This window comes from Diadema setosum, chromosome 14 (assembly GCF_964275005.1).
Source record: "Diadema setosum chromosome 14, eeDiaSeto1, whole genome shotgun sequence".
Lineage (NCBI taxonomy): Eukaryota > Metazoa > Echinodermata > Echinoidea > Diadematoida > Diadematidae > Diadema > Diadema setosum.
The window spans coordinates 1,803,667-1,823,896 of NC_092698.1; the positions used below are offsets into that span (position 1 = coordinate 1,803,667).

At 36.2% G+C, this 20,230-nt stretch overlaps 1 protein-coding gene across 1 annotated transcript; it reads right to left on the minus strand.

The window, feature by feature from the left end:
* Positions 1–6,008: 6,008 nt before the first annotated feature.
* Positions 6,009–12,337, minus strand: LOC140237823 (uncharacterized). Its single transcript, XM_072317751.1, has 6 exons — positions 12,325–12,337; positions 11,604–11,672; positions 10,699–10,767; positions 7,955–8,016; positions 6,856–6,924; positions 6,009–6,107 (listed from the first exon to the last, which is right to left on the minus strand). The coding sequence occupies exons 1-6, from the start codon at positions 12,335–12,337 to the stop codon at positions 6,078–6,080; spliced, it is 312 nt and encodes a 103-aa protein (XP_072173852.1). The 3' UTR covers positions 6,009–6,077.
* Positions 12,338–20,230: the final 7,893 nt, after the last annotated feature.

The window sequence follows — 20,230 nt, forward strand, 5'->3', positions numbered from 1 at the left end:
GTTTTTAGCTGAAGTGCGATACGATGAGTGTTGCTTTAAGTGGTTTGCAATGTGTGCACCGTTATGACTCAAAGTGATTATACAAGTATGATATCTATGTTCTATATATGTGCTGGTATTGAAAGAATAGAAATTCATCAAAGTAGCATTAATACATTCATTGTGAGACAATGACTGAGCTAATTTGAAGGACTGCAAGTGTTGGACGTAACATCTTTTTTTCTTTTCTTTGTAATTATTGTCTTGCAATAATTGAATATACAGATTTGCTTAGTTGGCCTGCTGTATGTATGCCACTAACACCAGTTTGAATATCTCCTATCAAGTAGATAACGTTGAGGAATGAGAATATTACTTACACTTCCACTGGAAGAGACGAGAAGACTTTAGTGTAGATTACTGAAATCAAGTTGTTTATTGTTTAGGCTAGTACTATAATGTGTTTCTTATAAACGCATTGTCAAGAATCGTTTGCCCCAGACACATGTTGATTGTGCAAAGCTGAGGATATATTTGTTACTGTGTAGAAGTTTGTGTGTGTGAAATGTTCGAAGCCGAATATAATGTTGAATATATCATTAGGTTCGATATCAAAACTGTAGGCTGGTAGAATGAGGCAGGCCAGGGCCCTATTACATAAAAGATGCCTAGATAGCAAGTCTTGCTGGAATAGTAACTTTAAGAACAACCAGATAGAAATCTCGATTCTTGTTGTTACCGTGGCATTTGTCACTCCTGCAAGAGTTGTTGTCATAGCAACTTTTTATGAAATGTGCCCAGGTTGTGCTGGTTCTTGGCATTTTTCTGTTTTAACCTGTTGAGGACGGACTGATTTTGCTACAACATGCATTTCCCATAGACACCTGCCCGAGTATACTCGGGACTCGTCCTCAACGGGTTAAAGTTGGTCAAGACTATTTTTTTCATACCTGTTCAGAAGATGTTTTGTCCATATTAATTATATGTTTTTTTTCATGCAAGCATGGTGAGTACAGTGACCTTTACCACTGTGTCAGTCGCTGTGGGATGATGTGGATCCAAAGGGGTATTGAACCTAGAACCTGATGGTTGCATGTTACCCATTACCTAAACAGACTTGTAGGAGTAAGTAACACAACAACAAGCAGAAATCCTGAAAGTTGATTGGATCTAGCTGTGGTAGTTCAAGCATTGCTTACAATGTAGGCTACTAGATTCAAGTCTTGTTTATGGTGGTGTTTTGGTGAGTAAACCACAGCGACATTTCTCACACACCAAGTTGTCACCTTACAATGCTGTGTATCTTTTCTTCTATGTATCTCCAATGTGCCTACAATAATTGTAATTAAAACATACATACTATGATCTCATGTGTATATCATGACTTTAATTGAAACAGAAGAAAAACAGCTGAAGTTTGTGTTATAAATGTGTAACAAAGATATGACTTGATTGAAATGCATTTGTGCATAAATGTATGTTGTATGCTTTTGTTGACCGATTATGAGATCATTATCTAATGAGACTTTATTACCTTATAATTGCAGAGAGATTTATACTCAAAGAATACACATATAGCTATGTGGAGTATGTACATGATATGCCAGATCATAATATGATTCTTAAGTTTAAACTTTGTGTCTTTTATCCCCTCATCTTTTTATTTTTAATGGCGTGATTTGCTCACAAACTTTGTGTAGAATTGAATCAAGCCAAATGATTTTTCTATATGTACCGAGGATGACATCCATTGCTTCAGTAGATTTCATATGTATATTTAGGCGTTTGCAAGCAAAGACGATAGACATTGTGGAGGTCATAAAACTCCTGTGGCATAGGGTAATACTCCCTGTATCTGTGTATAATCACTTTGTAGCTGTCCTATACCAGTGCTGAGGTATCATTAGAGAGATAAGTGAATGCTCTTGGACTTTTCCTCAACTAGAAAAGGAAAATATTGACATAATAAGTGTACTGTTAGATATCCATCTTGATGTATCCCCGAGCCTAGTTCAGATTTGTTTAACCTACGTCAATGATGCTGCAGCTACCATAAGATTTAGATTTATGCAGATTGTAACTTGTGCACATTAAGGTACGTAAGCCTATTACCTACCCACCTCAATAAAAGGAATTAAAGAATTGATGTGAAGAAAAGTTTGACAAATACATTGAAGTTGATTATGAACCGGTTGATGAGTAGCATTAATTTTTGTATCACTTTTGTCAAGATTGGATTTTCAATATGAATGATGTTTAAAAAAAAAAAAAAACAAAGGTCACATACCCTCCTTCAGCATCAAATCTTAGTTTAGTCCCCAGAAGCAGTATGGGTGATAGACCACCATGTCTTAAAATAATTCTAAATATCGTTTGTATTAATGTGTGTGGAAAATAATTACCACAAAGTTGAAATGTGAATGTGTTGGTTTTTTCCTTCACACCCGTGAATGCTAGTAGATGAAGATTTTGTCGAGTTGTTGTTTTTTTCCTGCATACCATGTCAATAGATATCTTTTTGCTTACTTTGATGCAATATCTAACCTATATTATTTTCTCAATCTGCCTTGCATTCACAAGAATTTTGTTGAAAGCTCACCGCTGCAGAAAGCATTAAGATGAGAACACGATAGAAGGAAGTTCTAATTAAACAAATCTTGTAAACGTATCTTGCGTCAAACTATATAACCCGAGTTATATTGTGAATAGAAAGCGATGTCTACGTGGTAGATGGAAGTAATTCCACAGAAATTTCAATAACCTTTTGTTTTGCAATTTGCAAGGTAAAGTAATTATAAACACTACGTGGATGCTACATCTGTTCGTATTTCTTCGATGATAATGATGTGTAGTTTGTACGGAAATAAACGAGATCATAACACATCCAAAACAGCTTGTAAACTACGATATTTTTGTACATCAGTCAACTTATCCAACTTTGTATATTGTAAAGAAAATCAACACACAAAATCAAACGGAAAAGGCTTTTTTTCATACAATTTCAATTTTATTGAGGAATTTGTCTCATACTTTGTTTGGCCCTATTCATAGTGGCAAAATCATTAGAATGACGAGGAATAAAGCTTTCATTTTTTTTTTTTTTTTAATGGCAAATTTGACTTTACATGAAGTAGCACAACTACATGACGAACACCAGTATCAATATTTGAATCATTACTTCATTCACAACAGGATTGACGAATCCATCGTGATAGAATCACAGCTCAGAGTGTGGATGCACATCGACAATTCATCTTTTTGTAATTGGTTGCCAACGGGAGAAGAGAGATTCCGGGAGTGCACACTTTTTGAAATCTACGATGCTCTTGAATATTTTATTTTACTTAATCTCGCTGATAGAGTCATTTTTTTTTTTTTTTAAAGGCCAGCTACCCTATAGAACGATTTTACTGACACTAGCAGTTTCTGTAGAAAACAAAACACAACAACTGAATATTAAGTTTCCGTGATAGATCCTTGGATATATTCGTCAGCCGTGCGTCGAAATGTTTGAACTTATTTATCAGGCATGATGATCTACTTTCCGTTAAATAATACAGAGTCCATTGATTGTCACTCTACATGGCCCTAAATGTTGTAGATCCATTTTATTTTCTCTTTTACTCTGGGTTTGACTTGGTGGCATGACAATTAATAGAGTCTTCTGGGATGCCATTCAAAAATCAAGCGCCACTATGTGGCAATCGTGAAATTTGTAGGGAAAATTTGATAATGCGTTCGTGAATTGTGTATGAGTGTGAATGTGCGTGTGTATTGTTTGTGTTTGTGCGCGTGACGAATCGAACAAACTGAAAAGGACGCTGAATTCACAATACATGACGGTAGTCACTTTATTAACCACATGCCAAAACTTAATATCGTCGTGATTTCCATCCCTAAATAAAACTGCTTCCTATATACTGGAATCCTACAGAACCTTGTTAGATTGCAGATCCATCTCTCCTTCCCTAGCCAATTAATCACATGCTGGTTTCTTCTCATTATTTGGACATCGTAGTATTTACGCACAAACGTCTGGTGATATATTATATACACTTGGTACAAGATGCGAATCATTTTGTGAATTGAATCATCGTTCTTAATCATCCACAAGACTCGACGCACAACAAACACACGAAATTAAACTTGAGTCGAAATGCTACAACAGAGGAGCCAAATAAACATATCAGAGTCACATTATTCAGCTCTCTCTCTCTCTCTCTCTCTCTCCCTCTCTCTCTCTCTCTCTCTCTCTTTCTCTCATTCATTCCCAGGAATCACCATATTCATGTTTAAATCAGCAGAATACATATCTTTTACTGGACAAACTTCATTTATAGCCACTTTATGCATGGCCGAATTGCCTCTTTTCTGGCTGAGGAGTGCGATTTTCGGTACCCATTCATCGATGCGTATACGTAACAATGAAACAGTAATCATAAAATTTTCCCTAAACTATATTTACCACTTCACTAAAAATAATTATGATGACACACAGTAAATGAATGAGTATGCCTAAAGTCACGAGATACATATAATAAACGAGCGATTTAATTAGATTAAGTCATTGTATGCTTACTGAATGATAATAATGCCGTTTTGTGAGAGTTAAATGTTTTCCTCATATACTGACGAAATAATAGTAATAGTCCAGCCATAAGTATTCAGACACTCCACTCTCCTTATTGGGGTTCGATTCTGAAATGTACGTACAATTATTTCCGGAAAATGACATTTGATTTCCCATTATGACATTTACATCATATACCAATAACCAGTATCATCTAATTATCTTCTTCCGTTAAGGAGATGATTTACGTAATATTCAAATTGAGCCCGATTAGATTTGAGGTATTTTTGTTTATACTCCTATCTTTTTTCTTTCTTTTTTCTGGAATACACCGCCTACAAATTTTCCGCTGTTTAGGCCTACTGATGCAAAGTCATAAACTCTGATCAAAATGCAAACTCCGATTACGTATAGAGTTCCTCTGACAGAAGCATAATAGTTTTGTACAGCAGTGTTGACAAGTTGTTATTAATAATCGTCACGACTTCCAGTCGGATTTATTACTTTCACTCGAAGGACAAAACACTCGAGCATACCAGTTAACGATCAAAATATTCATGGTTTTCATTGTTGACATTATCTGTATTCAGTCTCGTTGTTTTCTTCTTGTTTTCACAGAATCTACCAGGTTTTACAACAAATTGAAAATCAATTATTTAGGACGTCGAGTATGACATTGTGATCAAGTGGGATTATAGTGGTAAAAGGTGTATAAGACAGCCGAATATACCTAGGAAGGAAACGTATTACCCCCAAAAAGGAACGGTATTACATTTTCATTTTAAAGTGGCGTAGGTGACTAAGAATTTTTAGAAGTACAAAACCCCACAGTTTAATCTGCAGAATACAAATTTGATGGGATAATACAATTCAGGTAGCTCTGAAAGCATATCTTAGGATTGGGATCATGTAGTCACAAAATCTAATCTCAGTTGTCGCTCTCGACCTTATCATCGTAAATTTTCAAAACATCATGTTTAGTAAAGAACATCATGATAACTAGTAAACAACATAGAGTAAAGAACATCGCAGCACGATGTCCGTTGATAAGGTGATTAATTTTTTTATAAATGAACATGAAATAAGAAGCAAAATATAATGACACTACAATGTGAGAACGTGCGTGTTAGTGTGCGACGCACACACACACGCAGAAAGCGTAAAGGGGCTTTTGCGGGCTCGCAGTCCGAAGTCCCGGATGGAGTAAAACGATTTGTCGGTCACACTGTAACCGGCTATTCATTACCATGATTAATTGGATACATTTACACGTTATTTGCATACCAGTGCCCGATAATGTTTCGCTCCAGTGGTCATCATCTCCTCGCGAATGGACGCTAACCGGAAAAAGTTCATTGCACCTGAACAATACCACGCTTTGCTTGTTTTTGTTGTATTGTGTTTTTTTTTTCTCCCGATGAGATTGCTGAAGCCAGAGAGGGGCATAGTAAAATATGAGGAGGCAGTCAACATGACTATAGGCTGGTGTTATCGAGGCATGGCTTTACTATGCTACAGGGAAGGACTGTCAGTCGAAATGTATCCATCGCGCGAACGTCTACAGAGGGAGAAAGAAAGAAGTGAACGTATTTCAATTCAATGTTACATTATTTGTCATATTTGTCATATTTGAAATTTAAAAAAAAAATCATGCGAGGATATGGAACATTGAGTTAGGCGGCAATATTGTATGTGTCTACTTGTTTGTTATATAGTGTGCTTGTTTGTTTGTTTGCTTGTTTGTTTTTTAACAATGGGGGTTGCTTTTATGGCAACGAAGCAGTTGTGTTTTTTTTTTCAAGTTCCTTTGAATTAGATTTTACTATGTATGTATCTAAAAAACAAGAATAAATCCAAAATATTTATGTATCATTCCTGACATACATATATACTCAAAGTGTTCCCTGGCTCTGAATCAGGTTATACACAAAAGCATCACACTTCTCATGACAAGAAATTAAGAGTGAGTGACGAACGTTTGAACGCCAAATAAAACATGTTCGTATACTCATGTAGGCCATCGTACTTTCGACTCAATTTCTTCCCCCCCCCCCCCCAATCCACGCTTTTAAAGCGCGAGGGAAGAAAACCAGAAAGAAAAACAAAAAGCAATTCTGAACACCCAAGTAAATCAGTATAATATTATCATATTATTTTTGAAGCGCAAACTCCCCTAACTTTAACCATACATCATTGTACATGGGAGGTATGGGAGAGAACTTTTCCACCCCAACTTTAGCGAACGGTTGTTTCAGTGTCATAGCCTTATTTGTATTCGCTCAATTATGAATTTATGTTCGTCTTACGTTGATGACTTCTGTTTTGCCCTCTTCTGGTAAGTCTTGGTAAAGATCGTCTAGAATACACATCTGACTCTGAGAAGAAAAAGAGGAGAAAAAAAAGATACACATTTTATACGAGACATTGTGGACAAATATAGTGCAGGAATACTGAGGCAGGAGAAGGCATACAGGCAACAGTGACAAGAAATAAAGAATTTTAACATCTGATCCAGGATGAATAGACAAACGAACATGAGACAGACTGAAAGGCCAGAATTAACAAAGGTCGTTTATCAGTCCATGGAATGTGCAAATTTCGACTGCGGTAATGCGCGCGACATATCGCCTATACGCCAATAGACATCAAGTAATGAATGAATGCTGATGCGCGCAGGTGGAAAATATGAATATTTTGCAAAATGTTTAAGTCCGTACACTCTGATTATCTAGCCATAAATTTTATTTAAGATATCTTTGGAAATTCTGGACAAACTTGAAGGAAAGGAGATAAAAGCGAGAGGTAACGATCTCAATGTTGTGAGTATATCATGAAACAACAGTTACCTAAATGGTTCTTTTTCTGCGCTATGTGGCAAAAGTTCTACTTTGCTGCAAAGATTTCTTGCTATTTGTTTATCCCTTCGTCCGTTGTTGCTGTGCTTATAAAACTGGACTGTAAGAGCTAGTATGTTGTGATCCGTCATATGAAGACACATCCTACATGTACCTTTATATGCATGGATTTGATAGATAAATGATTATCCATGCAGCCAAAATATTTGTTTGGTTGCTACTAAATTGTTTCTTGAAACGTTCTTTGTTTCCTTTGAATTCCCTAAATTGCAATGTCGTAGAAAATGGGTAACCATACACTTCGATAAGTTAACGTGTCGAAATTTGGAGCACTTACTCCTATTTTTGTTGCATCCATCATTACAACTAGAGTAAGCAGAAGTGAATGGAAAGCGGGAGATCCACAGAGTTGGATTTATTATACACATGCATAATTCATACGGGTGCGCGTAAGTTTGATATTTGAGTGCAGGAAGAAAAGGTAATGACAACAGGTTCCTTAATACCAGTCTTGAATCTCGGAAAAATGCATTAATTCTTGATTTCTCACCACTTGCGTTCTCTTCTGAACCTCCCTATGATTCTCCTGGTTCGGATCATAACTTCTTTTTCCTGCAAAGGTAAATTACAGAACAATGAGGAGAAAATGAAAGATTGCGATTTTGGTTCAAGAAAATAAAAGAGATGTCAGTCAACAAACTTAGTGGTCAATAATTTGGTCAAGATGAATTCTCTTGGAAACTTGGCATTATCTAATATATAACAAAAGTACAACGTATTTCCGAAAAATACGACTAGTTACGAGAATTTTAACTGAGATAGGACAATTGGCATTATTGGCAACAATCAATACATGAATCACTGAACTATACATTAATCGTCCAGTATAGTGCCAAAATGACTTCGAAAAAACAATTAAACTATTCAGATGTTCTAACAACTGTCTGCTGAATCATTACGACAAAAAAGAATTATTGAGTTGATAAGTATTATACGTAGACGCCACTGCATTCCTGGGCGTTACAAAATTGTAGGCATTGCATCTATTTGTAAATATCACCAACAACACAAAGTTGCAAGTGACACTACATTTTGAAAGCATTACCTATTGTAAGCATCATCACGGTTGCGTGTAACATCTTCGAGCATTGTTTAAGACCTTTTATCATTTCATAAGTGGAAATGTTCCCTCGTTGGTAATGATTGTTTCTGAGTTTATGGGCTTAATGCAGGGTCATATTGCAGGAGGGTCATTATGACCATACTTATTACCCCATCACCAATTCATACCGGTGTATACCAGAGAGACAAAGTGACTCAATCATCTTGTCTGAAGATGTACGCCCCTATCGGAGATTCGAACCTGCGATCTCTTGTTTAAAAAAGAATGAAACCCAAACATAATGAACTTAGGAAATGCAAGAATATTCAACATATCTTTATTTTTCTAGCATAATGAAAGAGCACTTGAATTACCTCTTTCAGAAAGAAGGGAAAATGATATCATCTGAAGTGTGTCAGTAACAAGTCGAGGGAATGTTTACTTTTTATCTAAAAAAACATGAAATTTTGTGGGTTTCTCTTCATATTTTCTATGTATCATTTTCCATACATGATGTCACCAACTGCACTAGTCTTCTCATCCAGCGACGGCAGCAAAGAAACTTGAAAAACTCAAACATTTTTGAACGGATTCTCCAATTTTCCTCAAGCTTTCACTGACATGACTAATGTGTTCTGCTAATATTGCTGCATTCACTCAATCCACAATTATGTTTAGGATTCATTGCCTTTTAAAAGGCCTCAAGAGCCTTTTAACAAAATAAGTAGGGGACCTATAGTGCTAAAAATGTATAGTAAAATCACTGGTGAAACAAGCAGGCAGGTATATATACATGCATTTCCCTTATCCGGGATAGACCAGATCACAACCTCGCTGCCAGGAGTAAATTCAGTGACCGGACTCGTGGCTGAGGAGGGTTTCGGGGGCGGTTCCGGTCGCTTTGCTCTTGGTATCACTGGACAGCATAGCGACTCGGACGCGCCTCCAAATCCCTCCAGATGTTAGAGACTATGGCGACTACGAGTATTTCACAGCTCAATTTTCCTCCACGTGTGGACTTTTATACGCAAAAACAAACCCTTGAACACGCAACACAAGCGAGTTCATTGCTTACGCATACTTATGAAAATGCATAAATGCATATTATCATACAAATACAAACACGTAAAAACACAAACACGAATAAAAACACTCATTGCGCTCTCATCTATAATAGGACTTGTCATAAGAAAGAACAGACATGATAAAACCCCGTATCTTAACACTTCAAATGGCTCTATAGGTCTCACAAGTGAGAATTGAGTAGCCCAAGCCCCAATTACTTCTTCGTACCAAAGATACTAATCTAACTTTTGGGGGAAAAAGCTATGAAACATAATCCACAGAAGCTTGTCAAAAAGTAATTAGGCGTAGTTGATGAGAGTAAATCCCTCTGGACACGCTTTCTGTTTAAATTCAGAGAAACTACAGTTCTTTCGGCTTAGAGTCAGTCTTTCTTCAAGGACCTCTGAGCGAAGTTTGAGCAGATGAACTTCTCTTGCAAGGACTGGAGTGAAATAAATTGGTCTACTTAGATAAGATGAAACACAAAATATATCGAATAGTTCGTGTATTGTCTTTGATTTTTTTTTTCATATTGTATTTTTCATATATTATTATTATTGTGTGTCAGTGAAGGAGAATTACCTACAGAATATGAGACCTCTAGGAAGGTCATTATATCACGATGATGGCGCAGGATTGAACGGGAGTGTTTTGGGGAAAAAATGCATTTCAATAAAACAAACTGAAGGATCCTTGGTCGAATTGCGAAGCGATGTCGGTATTGACATCAGTTTCTGTACCAGACAAAGATAGGGTGATGATCGTTATTCCGAAGGTTTGTTATTCCGAAACACACAAATTCCCCATAGCAATTCGTTAATCCGAAAAAGAAGCAGTGTTCGTTAATCCGAACATTTGTGTCATTATTCCGGAAGTTCGTTAATCCACGATAAATTAAGGGTCGTTATTCGGAATATTCCTTTATCCGAAAATGAAATAAGGTTCGTTAATCCGAACATCGAAAATAGGAATAAGGTTCGTTAATCCAAAAATGAGACGAATGTGCATTCTAGTGTTCGAAATAACGAACCTTCGGAATGACGAACCTTCGGAATAACGAACCTTCGGAATAACGAACTGTAACCACCAGTGGACAAGGATAACCGCATGGTCTTCTTCATACTCACGTGAACAGAGTAGCGTACACCTTACCGATGAACACTGGTCACAACTTGATCTCTTATTCACCAAGTTATCTGCAAAATATAAAAACGTAGATAAACTTCTGATTTAAAAAAAAAATACAAAGTCGAAGAATCATTTAACTGATTACGGGGCACCGAAATCTAAAAGTAAATGAAGATTGCACCTCTTTTGTGGATTAAATAGAATAACCAGACGTTGAAATTCTCATGGCGTCCCAATTTCACTCTGCCAGGAGTGAAATATAATGGGTACATGCATTGACCCTGTTCATGAACAATCAAAGCCAACATTTTTAAATATTTTTTCTAACTTTTGGCTGTATATATTGCTTATACACTTTGTTCAAAATGGTAATCAGCAACTGGAATTTAACATTGAACTTCATCTGCTAGAGATAATCGGTCAAGTGCACAGATGAATGGATTTTCTTTTTATAGTTGACTATAGAATTAGTCATAAAACTATGAGAGAAAGGATAGTTGCTAAGTGTACTAAGAACAAAACAAAAGAGGAGTTTGGTACTTAATGATAATAATCATGTTAACATGATAAAGATATGATTTTGATGATACACTTCTCCCAATAATTATGTATCCATGTGTGTGTGAGTGTGTTTGTGCGTGTGATCGCACCTTAAAGTCAAATATATAAATAGAAAACAATTACTGCGAACAACTTCCTTCACCTTGAACCCTTTTCAATTGCGCTAACGAAAATCAAAGATTGGATAGAGGCCATCAGTTACTACAACGAAAATTGATATTTACGGTGTGCTTTAAAAAGACGTGATTTACAGCGTATCTGTTCAAAGAAAAATGAAAATCTCTGTTGAAAATTAATATTTTCTTTATTGGAAGTGTGAAATGAAGAGTGAATTGATGCTTACTCATGCAAAAATTGCGGCAGAGGCTTGGGTTCATGTCAAAGAAACCTTGGTCGGTGCAGTCACTGCAGTCTGGAGGGGAGAAAAGATGAAAATGAAACAAACTCATCTCAAATGAGGCACTGAGCAGATGCATAGAGAAGCAGGAACGGTTCTGTAGAACAGAGATATTTCAAAAGTCTCAAGTTTAATCATGAACCAGAAAAATGGTAAAGACAAATTCATGAAGACCTATAGAAACAACCGTTGCAACAATAATTTTGTTAAAAAGGGTGATGCTTGACATTCATAAGATTCATTAATTCGAAAATCAAATAACCCACGGTTCATGAAATAAGGTTTGTTAATCCTAAAATGAAAAGAAGATGGCGTACTATCGAGCTTTTAGAATGACGATTTTTTTTTAATTGTCGAATTAACGAATCTTGCGGAATAACCCACCTTCGAATAAGATTACGAATTGAAACCGTTAGATAAAGCACAAAATGGCCCGTCCAATACATTCAGCGACTGAAATACTTGTTGAATATTGTTCATTTTATGTTAGTGCATAATTTTATGTAAAGATGTAAGTTTAGTTACCTATAATTCCTCCTGTATAATGCTTGCTTGGTAACATCTATTTAGGTACATGTTTTGTTGTGTTTTCTTTTTTCTGTTTTAAACGGCTTATCTTTCTTCAGCAATCTTTTCTTCTTGCTTATGAGCAACGGGAATAGAGTACCAACGTCATACATGATATCGCAGTCTTTTGTTATAGCTTGGATCAGATCCAGGTGCAAGCAATAAACACTCCTGCCAGGTGAGGTTGTTTAGAACCAGTTTCCACGGCAATGAATGGCTATGACATTACACTTGGATACTATAATACATTTTGCTTTCGATTCCTGTCATTCCAATATTGATTTACGTGTACGTTCTGATGTATATTTCATGAATGCGAGTCTATCTGTGTCAAAAGGAACATCAAAACAATGCATGACTAGCATGACTAACTACTGTAAAGTTACTAGACAAACAACAGGTGTTCCGTTCATTCATTTGCTCGAGTAACACGGTTTACCCATTTTGTGGGATGACGTTTCTAGGGTGCACTCAATCTAGACCCTGACTGGTAATGCTTCGCATCAAGGTTTACTTGCCGATGGAAAAAAAAAATCAAATAGTGTACGCACTCGAATTTCTCTGTCAGTAAAATTACATGGCTTTAGTTAATAACACAACTTCTTTGCGTCGTTGTTGTTATTGTGGAAGTCGTTGTTATGGTTGAATTTTGAATGGAAATGGAGGCCTTTTCGATAAAAACCAAATCGTAACCCATTAGGTTTGACATTTTCAAGATCTCTGGACAAACGACATGCCTTAAGGCAGTGTTTGTTGTTTTCGCTATAATAGTCAATCGCCGTTAATGTGACACAGCATTAAGAAAGTTAATGGCATGTGTAAATTTCATATTATTATATGATATTAAATATACAGAATATTACGTCATATTACTATGTATAAATGTTGAAATTCACAAACAAAATTGAACACACGCACACACACGAATAGATTCACGACAGACTCTTAATGAACCAAGATTTAGCTATAGGGATAAGAAATGAGATAGAAAAAAAAAAGATTAGAAAAAAGGGTAGGAGGAATAATGAAAGTAAACATGACCAGAAAAGTCTTTTTTAGCCTTAAAGAAAGGAGCATGATAAAAGGAAAAACAGAAAAACGGAATTGAAGGGTAGGCGGGGAGTTGAAAATGCCAAGGTAAAGCACTGCAGTACACGTTACAACACTTTACAATTAGATACCTTGGCATGTTTTGAACAATTTGGCAATAATGTTATCAGATATCTGCTCGATGCGTGGGAGAGTAAGCCGGTGTCCTCTTCAGACAGACAAAAAATTACCGACAAAGTCAAGAAAAATGAAAATTAAAGCAGCAAATATACATCTCCCTTAGCAGTTTAGATATGACCACGTAATAGTAATTACCAACGGCGCAGTATCAAGACAAAATTCTGACATAATGACTTTTCTTTCTCTGAAATGGAGCCCCGTCGGCGTTCTAGTGACAGTAAACCTCAAAACAGCTTCCAGAAATATCCATGAGTTAGTTCGGCGTGCAGTCCAGCTATTTCTTCCGAATATTTCCATTTTCATAGCATCAGAATTTCATTTCAAGGCATTTCTTCAAGGGAGGAAAAATCTGCAACGAAATGAGATTTTTTGGAGGAGACAGAGTGATGTGAGAAAGGGAAAGAGACAGGTGAAATGAGCGAAAATGAAATGGGGTTAGCTGATGAGCTAATACCTGAAGTCTCTTACAACCACTCGACGTGGGGATGTTATTCCCTGACCTAGAGTCTTTTTCTTTTTCCCAGTTGGCCGGTTCGTGGCTTACAGTTCGGCAGCTAGGAAACGTTTTACCTTGGGATATTATCTTTGAAAATGACATTTAGACATGACGGCTACAAAGTGCAGACAACATTATATACGAAGTGCAAGCATAACTAGCATCCCCAATTTCTCCCCTTTCCTAGCGGATATCAATGGTTGCGGAGGTGTGTACTCTGGTATTTCGCTTTATCTTTTCCACACTCAATTTCCAAGAAACGTCGCGAATACAAGCGTAGAGTGGAGCAAGTTTTTTTTGTACTTTGTATTTCTTTAATGACACTTTGCACTGATATACTGACTTCCACAATAAGTTATTCCACATGTACCCTCATAATGAATGTACTATAACATGCATTTAACAAATGCTGACTGAGGCGCCCCTAAAAAAAAAAAGAAAAAAAAAAGAAAAAAATTGTTTTATATTGCACTTGTTTTCAGATACTCTCAATTACCTTGTGCCCATTCAATTCATTGTCTACGTACTGTATTCTTTTTAAATGAGTATGAAGCAGAAACAATAGAGACTCTTTTTAAAAATGTTCTACAACAAACGCACACTTACACACACACACACACACACATACATACACAATAAACGTTCATCAGCTAACGTGATGGCGTGTAGATGGTATCACACATGTACATGTACCACTTTTTCTAGGCACAGATGCACTGAGAAGCCTTAATTTTAGCTTGTGAATGTGAAATGAGCTCTCTCACGATAAATAACGACATCCAAAGCGGTTGACTCTTCCCTTAAAAAGTGTGATCCATCCTGCACATGTGTATTTTGCTGATTATACAAGTGAAATAAAAAAAACACGACCTAGAAATAGAAAAGAAAGAGAATACTTTGTAAATGAAAGTAGTCAAGCCATTCAAATTACTGTACTAGATCAACAGCAGGTAACAAAAACACTGATAAAACTACTAATATAACAAAGGTCATCGAACCACGTGTCAGTCACGTAATGGTCAGAATCAAAGATGACCGTTACATGTTAAGGAGAGTCAAAAAGAAAAATGCTACGAAGGCAATGCTAACATACAAAACTGGAAAAAAAAAGAGAAGATGTGTGTAACCGCAGCATCCCAAATCTCTACAAAAACGTGTTTCTGTTTTGTTTTCCTTCTCTTTTGGGGTTTGAGAGAGGTAAAGGCGTGTCGGTGCCTCCGTTTCTCGCATCTCTTCTCCTGTCTTGATTAAAGTTGACCTATCTGAATATATTGTTCCACTTACATAGACCCTGATTCTTTAAATTACAGAACAGTCTTATACCCACACGGTCTTTTTGATGGCTTGTCAGGTTTCAATGAAAATTACCGCGGCGATGGGAAAAGGCTGCTTTACTTCCTCATTTTTCTTCTTTTTTCTTGTATGATAGTCCTCCGTAGTCACGATATCATGATTCAGTGCAACGATCCTTTTAAAGCAAAATTCTCGTCACGACCAAAAGTTAATTGTTTCCAACCCCCATCCATAACAAAGTCTTAGGAACGAAGATAGGCATAAAGGGACCTTGCAAAATGCCATCTCTGCTTTCAATGAATTACCGAAGAAACGATTTGCATAAATCAAATTGAAACGCAAAGGCACATTGATTTCTTTTAAACCGCGTTTCTTTTTATATATCTATTTGGAATTCACATTTTGTTTGTTTCTTGGTTTTTGTTTTATATTTCAACAACCACCTGATACTAATAATCTACTTGGTATAAAATCTGAAACTTTTAATTTTTCTGATACATGCGTAATGGATACTATTGGTTGCAGACATATACCTGCCAACTATAGGTATTAATCATTCACAATTCAAATTTACGTAATGTGACCCTACGTCACAAAACCAACAAAGAGTCGCCAGATATATAGAGTTTTTGATTAGAGCAGATTTTGTAAGAGCAGACTCTAAGCTTTAGAATAGCATATAACTCACAACAAATATACTTTCCTAACTTATCTTACTAATGGAACGAAAATACACCCTCTGAAAAAGTGTTATTTAAAAGGAGGCTTTGATGTTTTAGGGTCTATTAAAGTGCTTAATTATACCTAGCAATGCTCGCATGCATGGAATGAGACAAAAACAGGATGTAAAATGCAACGAAGGGATTATTAGATAAAGCAGAAATCTAGCACACTCATTAAACACGTTCTATCCATGACTAATGCTAACATTAAACGCAGTAGCATTATCTTTCCAAAAGTTATTAAACTGTTAGAATTGAAAGTGAAGAGTGTAAAGGGTTTTAAGAAACGAAAAGGAACCCTTAAAACATAGTAACGCTACTAGAGAAACAAAGTGTTCTAGAAAAACTACAAAAAATACAATTTCCCATTTTAAGAAGAATTGCTCTTTCAGAAAATGTAAAAGAAAAAACTGAATATTGAATGGATTGACCCGTTTTCACCTACTTTGAATCCTCACGGAAAATTGGGTTATGCGACTTTTTGCTAGTTTATGATGCACGGTCAAATGTCTTATTTTGATTGAACGTTACTATCGAGCACAACTGCATGACATATGCATTTTCCCTACTTTGCACTTCCGGGTTGGTTTTTTTTCTTCACATATTTCTGTGTAAAAAAAGAAAAAGGAAAAGAAAAAACTTGATTAGAATAAGATTAAGCTACTTCGTAACTCAAATAATAGAGGGTCTTAACATTTTTAGAGAATACCATTTTATCTTCAAATGGCAATATTATAGAGATGTTCTTTTTTAAAACTATCATATATGCTTAAGTTTCATTGCAGTTAGAGTATGATTTAAGTTGAATTTGGAAGCACCAAGACTCACTACACTGTATCTTACTTCCCGGCTTCTGCCTATAGTCCCAGCTGTTTTTGTGTAGTTTTTGTCATTGCATTGGACCACTCTACGCATAGGTGTGCAGCTTAAAACGCTCTTTACTGTTGAATGTAAGTAAAACATTAAGTTACATACCGTTTATATGTTCTACATTCACTTCCTACTTAACAAATTCACTGAATATCACAAGGTAATCAAAGGGTAAATGCTTCATTTTCTTGTCGCACAACTTTCCAAAGACGGATTCGTGCATAATCATGACATGGAAGGAGAGATCAGGGTGCTAGCAATGCTCTGAGTGATGTAAGATGTTATTGAACATTCTGTCTTCATAAAAATACAATGTAGGAGGATTTCTTCAACATATTTTAAAGTAAAGGATATTGTGGGAGTCAATGCCTCGCAGAGAGTAACCAGAGGAAACTCAGTGAGCTCATCGAGCACAACGTGTAAATATTCTCAAGTGACATCCATTGACCACAAAGTTGGAGTTTAACATTATTGATTCTCAGGGGAGAAAAAAATCAGTAAAATGGAAACCAGCCTCTGCAACTTCGACCAATATTCAAGACGCAATAACATCCTTTGCGATTGCTGAGAAGGATGGATCGAACATCGATCAGGTTGTGTGTGAACTCGCCCAAGAGTTGGGTCTGTGCGCTGCCAGTTACACGATATTGATCATTCACTGGGTTAGGGGGAAAGCACCTGCTCATTGGAACCGAAGACGCGGACGCCATACGCTCAGGTGCTTCATGGTCGCAACCTCCCCCCTCACCAAACCCCTCACCAACCCCCTCACTACACTTGTCAACTTCATTAGCAGAAATAAGCTTTGGTCAAGAAAATGTTGAAACTCTTGAAGGAATGGCATTTCAAGCCCCGGGATAAGCACATTCTGCTTATTCCCGCCAATGGATGTTATCATCTGTCATATTATATGGGTCAGTCAAGTGCTCATACATGCTTGTTTAATGTCAAGAAAGCCCTCCTGAGTGTGAGGCTCTATTGCCTGCAGGTATTTCGAGGAATTGCGGTTTCATTACGAGGCTTATACATCGAGAAAAAAAAAATAATCCCCGTGTGTGTCGCAAATCATTGGTCTTGATATTTATGTTATTCTTGTGTTTTTCATCCCTAGCAATAATAGATCAACATCATGATCAGTATTCTATTGTTTGATGTCATTTGAAATTTGCTTCAAATGGATGAAAATGACAAAATATTACATTTTTCTATTGAGCGATCAGGTTTGACCGATTGCTGATTTCACAAACTCATGTAAAATACTTTGAGATCAGGGGCGGATCCAGGAATTCCAGGAAAGGGGGTGGAGTGCTAAATAAAATGAAATAAAGAGGCATTTTTTTTCTTTTATTCTAACCACGCTAACAAAAAATAAAGGGGGCACCCGCCCGGTGCGCCCTCCCCCACCGCTGGAGATGATAATTAGCAAACAAGTTCCTTGCTTTGATAACGAAAACCTTCTGCAATCTTTCCACCTTATGTCTAGTCAAAATTCATGTCAAGTCAAGTCAAAACAAAATTAAGCACAAACTACCCTTTGGTTTGAACGAGAGAAATTGAATACAATCTTTTTCTTGTCGCCACAAAAGCACAGACAGTGATTCTTATAAGATGTCTGTCAAAGTTTTAATCGAATGTTGAGATATAATATTTGCAATTCAGTGTTGAAAATTACCTAAAGCATCAGCTGCAATGACGAGGAATATTTTCCACACCAATACAATGTTCAGGTATACAATTTTGTTATATCTTAACGGCCGTATCAAACGAACGCTTTTCCATCTGATGAAATGAAGAGACATCAATTTATACACTAGGTGGAATGTAAAGAAATCTCTCCTCCGCCATCAGTAAAATGTTACGCAATGATGATCGTAGCAGTTGGAATGTTGAGATGCACTTTCAAAACCAAAGGAGGTGTTGAGATAATTAGAATAATCATAACATCCTCGTGAGGGTGTTTTTTTTTTTCCTCCGTTGGGTTTATTCATTCATACATTCATTCATTTATTTTTCGTGAGGTCACTATGGTTAGCGAAATAGGTTACTCATGGCTACCCAAAAGAGGACGAAGGGATAAAGTAAGAAATAGAAGGACAGAAGAGGAGGTTGAGTAAGTTTGGAATGGGAGGAAGGAGGAGGGGACCTCTTGAAAATCTACTGTATCAATTAAGTAAACCTTTTTTTTAACACCTATTCAGTTTTAAGGATCTCCAACTCCCATTCGTAAGTAAGTTTCGCGACCTTTATAACTACGTTGACCTCCCTATCAGTATGAGTGTCCAAGGAATTATATGTTAAGGGCATTACTAGTAATTACCATTCGCAGATGAAACAAAAACCCAACTTTAGTGCTTCAAAATAAATCTAAAATGTGAGTTAGGGAAAGAAATAACCAATGTTAAAATGTTCATCAGTATATTGAATGTTAAGTATTGTTGAATATACAAAACGTGAATAATAGTCAAATAAGATTGTTTCTAGGATATACTGTCTACAGTTTTGGTTTATTGAGAAAAATAGTAATATCTCCTTATATTTCACGCTTTATTGTTAAATTTTTGTATGGTCAGATATTTTGTGATACAACTGGCCCTATACATATGCAACAAATGTGATAACTCGAACATTTTTTAAGTCACCGCTCCCAATGGTAAACAATACCTTTTAGGTTCTTTCTTATAGTATGACTTAGCTTAACCCAGAAATTTATGGGACGATTATCCCAGTTTGCCCTGTGCGAATACCTAACTCGGGACAACTCTTCTTTATATTGCATCTTTAACAGGGGAATTACTATGTGAATACATTGAACTGGATATCTGAATACGTTTATCACACTTCAGTGTGTATCTTTAGCCGATATTCTATATTCTTTTCTAGATGGCGTAAAAAGCCCCCAAATCGAATTCCATCGCATCATAAAAGTAAATACAACTTTGTATATTTGTGATATTATGATTATTAGACTGGACTGCGGTTTGTCCATTTTTCTCATTTACTTTTTACTTTCATAAAATTATATCAACGAATTCTTCTATAAGTTGGCAGTGTCAAGAAATAACGTTGCAGCTTTCTACGTAAATCAAAAATTTAAACTTTAGATAGACGTTTGGGAGGGGAAAATTATATCTAAGGTGGCAGTAGCAATATATAGAAACCAGAAAAAAAAAAATCTAAAATCTAAAAATGTCACAGCGCTTGTCATAGATATTTACAGTTGCAATTATAGCAGATGATTTTAAAGAGTATTGCAACTACGATTAGATTTTTTTTTCGTAATAAAGTATTCAGATTTCAAAAATATTCAAGGTATTGCGCTTTTCTTAATCTCGGTAAATCTCTCAATACTAGGAGTTATATTCAAACGTTGACTCGAATAGCAAAGGGTGGGTCCG

Excerpts from the sequence above, each read along its gene's own strand:
- LOC140237823 (XM_072317751.1), bottom strand. Across the intron at positions 8,017-10,698 it reads GTGTACGCTACTCTGTTCAC|GAAAAAGAAGTTATGATCCG; the intron begins GTGAGTATGAAG and ends TTACCTTTGCAG. Across the intron at positions 6,108-6,855 it reads GCAAAACAGAAGTCATCAAC|ACGTTCGCGCGATGGATACA; the intron begins GTAAGACGAACA and ends CTCCCTCTGTAG.